The sequence below is a fragment of the Triticum urartu genome, chromosome 2 (assembly GCF_003073215.2).
Source record: "Triticum urartu cultivar G1812 chromosome 2, Tu2.1, whole genome shotgun sequence".
Taxonomy (NCBI): Eukaryota; Viridiplantae; Streptophyta; class Magnoliopsida; order Poales; family Poaceae; genus Triticum; species Triticum urartu.
This window is the reverse complement of record NC_053023.1, coordinates 219,472,575-219,475,412: the sequence shown is the minus strand read 5'-3', so window position 1 is coordinate 219,475,412 and position 2,838 is coordinate 219,472,575. Positions and strand designations below refer to the sequence as shown.

Below are 2,838 nucleotides of genomic sequence, written 5' to 3'. Positions count from 1 at the left end.
AAGCCACCCGGATGCCAGCTGGACAAGGCGAAAACGAGGGCGCATGCCCATGCCATGCATGTACCCGGTGATCGACAGTTTAACGTAGAACTCAACGCTCCATATGAGAAAATTCCACGTTAATCACCGCCGCTGAAGTTTCATTCTCTTGTCGTGTACGTCCATTCAGACCAGCCATGCATTAAAAAAACTGTTCTGTATCTGTATAGATGTTGATTATCTGCGCTGGTGTTCAGTAATTTGCTGACGAGCCGTGTAAATAAAGCTGTAAAACAGCCGACGCAGGCTCCATGAAAGTGATAGCTACTCTACATATTAAAGTTTTCATGGTCCATCATTTTGGTCCAGCCAGCTAGGTTAATTAACAGCCTCACCCGCAAAAAAAAAGGTTAATTAACAGCCCTTGTTTTGTCCGCTCACGAGATTAACTATGACAAATCACTTGTGCATTTCACCAGCCTCCGCATTCGCCAAGACACGCCACGTTTACAGCTCACACGGCACGCCGGGGCCCGCGCGACCATAAAACCGTTCGCACTGCAAGCCACCGCCAAGATCCATGTCGAACGTCCGAACCACCCAGGCACGGATCTCAACGCACCTGGCATGACTGCCTGGTCGGCACCGGACGGACACGGCAAGTTGGACTCGATCGCAGCCATCCACGTTTCGATCAAACGGTCCTTCTCCGCCTCTCAATTTCCCTCCATCCGCCAAGCCCACGCCTATAAATCTCCCCCAGCACGGTCGCCTTCCCAGTAGATCCGCCACTTCCCCATCCAATCCTGCGAGCACCCGATCATCAAAACCAAACTGCGCACCGATTTTGATCACCCCCGGTCGAATTTTGGCCTTCCAAATCCAATCGATCGCCCGCCTAGCCAAGAATTCGAGTTCAAGATGGGCAACTGTTTCCACACAGCGCATGGCCGTCGCGGCGTCGACGCCGTGCATTGCACCAAGAAGAGCGCGGTGCCGGTGGAGGAGGAGATGGAGAAGGCTACTCCACCGGTGAAGGAGGTGAAGATCAGGATCACGAGGAAGCAGCTGGAGGACCTGCTGCGGCGCCTCGACCAGGAGGACGGCTGCAGCGGCGCCGTCATCTCGGAGCTCCTCTGCATGACGAGCGGCTCCAATTTCCGGCACAGGGGGCAGACCGCTCACTGGACGCCGGCGCTGCAGAGCATACCGGAGTGAGAATTCATCCTCCTGCCGCTACATATATATTGCTAGTTATACGGGCAGTGTATTTAGTTAGTCGCCTCCTGCTGTGCTAGTGTGTATTAGTATTGTCGGTCCTGCTCGGAACGCACAAATTGTGACGATCCTTCATTCCTGGTATGTAGGTCTGAGAATAGATGAGGTTGAAATAATCTATCTATTGAAAAAAGAGCAGCCCCAGTGCATGTAGCTCCCGCTTACGCAGAGTCTGAGGAAGTGTCCGACCACTTTGGGTAGATAATCTATCTATGTAATTAAAGTAAATAAACTCGCGGTGCATTTTAGACAGTATGGTGACATGTAGAAATATAGGCATATAAATGAATGTAAATCGAAAATTGGTAGCTAGGACGCCTAGGAGGGCTCCTTCTATTGCTTGCTATGTTTGATTTTGATACTGGAGCTGTGCAGTCTGTATGGATTACTAGGCTACTAGCAGTACCAGTGGTTAATAACTTCAGCTCCTTATTTTTAGCTGAAAATATTTTCTGTTCCTGGATTATGAATCATTGACCCATCTCGAGGTGTTTCGCTCAAAGAAAAATCGATCCAGATACCTACAAACAGAGTGGACATTGCAACGTTGAACTAAAACCATGACGAGTAATTTGAAACGGAGGGAGTATGAGTAACATTAACATGCAGTTATACGTGCTGTCTCATACGCTTGTCGCTGTTAGATGTGTCTTGGGCAATTCAGCACCTCGCAAGGCAAGTGCGTGCGGATGTGGCTGCTACGCTGTTGCCCGCTGTGGCGATCGACTGCAGTGGTTGAGATGCATGGTGATCCTCCACTCCGAAAGAGCGTTTCCGATTTATTGACTAGTATCGGCTCTAATGGTCAAGCTTTCTAATGATGTTTTGCACCCACAGAAAAAGCCCCCTTTTGGATCCTCATGTTCTTCCTTGTGATCAAGTTCTCTGTCGAGTTGTTGCCACCACGTTCTCCAGGCGTTGTTTTCTCCTTGTATTACCAGGCACATGCGTCGTTTCTGAACATATTTAGGGGGTAGACTTTTTTTTTCAGAGAAACTCGGGAGTGGACTTTTTGGTTCTCCTAGTAATAGTCACCTTCTGTACAGATGCTCCACGAACAATAATACTAAGTTGGCCCAAACGGTGTTGACTTTCAAGTAGAACTTTATTTTCCTATTGAAATCTCCAAATACCCCTTTCGAAAAAAAAGAAATACTATGTAAAAAATCGCGCTCTAGAGTGTACACAGATCTACATGTAATCAGTATGATGTGACAGAAATATAATTAACTGCATATGTTTCCTGATGAACGGCTTTCTAGTTAATCCATGGACTGGACTTGGCACTTGGCATCGATGGTTCAACTCATCTTATCGTTTCCGTAGAGATGTTATGTGATCAAACAATTGTTACGCCGGAAAGTTGACATGCTCATGCGCTGATGGATGCACAAACGTGACATAGTTGCATGCGTGTGATTATCTTGTTGCTGCCGCTTGCTGACACACCTGCGCTCGAAGCTCGCTCTCGTACTGTTTGGCATCTGACCAGGCTTTATCTTGCCTACGTTGCATCAAGTTGATAGTAGTAGAATAGTAGATTCAATGAGTATTGAACCGTACAAACTTAGAGCATTTATA

The 2,838-nt window shown here is 47.6% G+C and overlaps 1 protein-coding gene across 1 annotated transcript; it reads left to right on the top strand.

The window, feature by feature from the left end:
• Nucleotides 1-763: 763 nt before the first annotated feature.
• LOC125541434 lies at nt 764-1,509 on the top strand. The gene has a single exon (XM_048704848.1). It carries the CDS (start codon nt 901-903, stop codon nt 1,195-1,197), a length of 297 nt encoding a protein of 98 aa, XP_048560805.1. The 5' UTR covers nt 764-900; the 3' UTR covers nt 1,198-1,509.
• The last annotated feature ends 1,329 nt before the right edge of the window (nt 1,510-2,838 follow it).

Excerpts from the sequence above, each read along its gene's own strand:
- LOC125541434 (XM_048704848.1), top strand. The coding sequence starts at position 901 with ATGGGCAACTGTTTCCACACAGCGCATGGCCGTCGCGGCGTCGACGCC.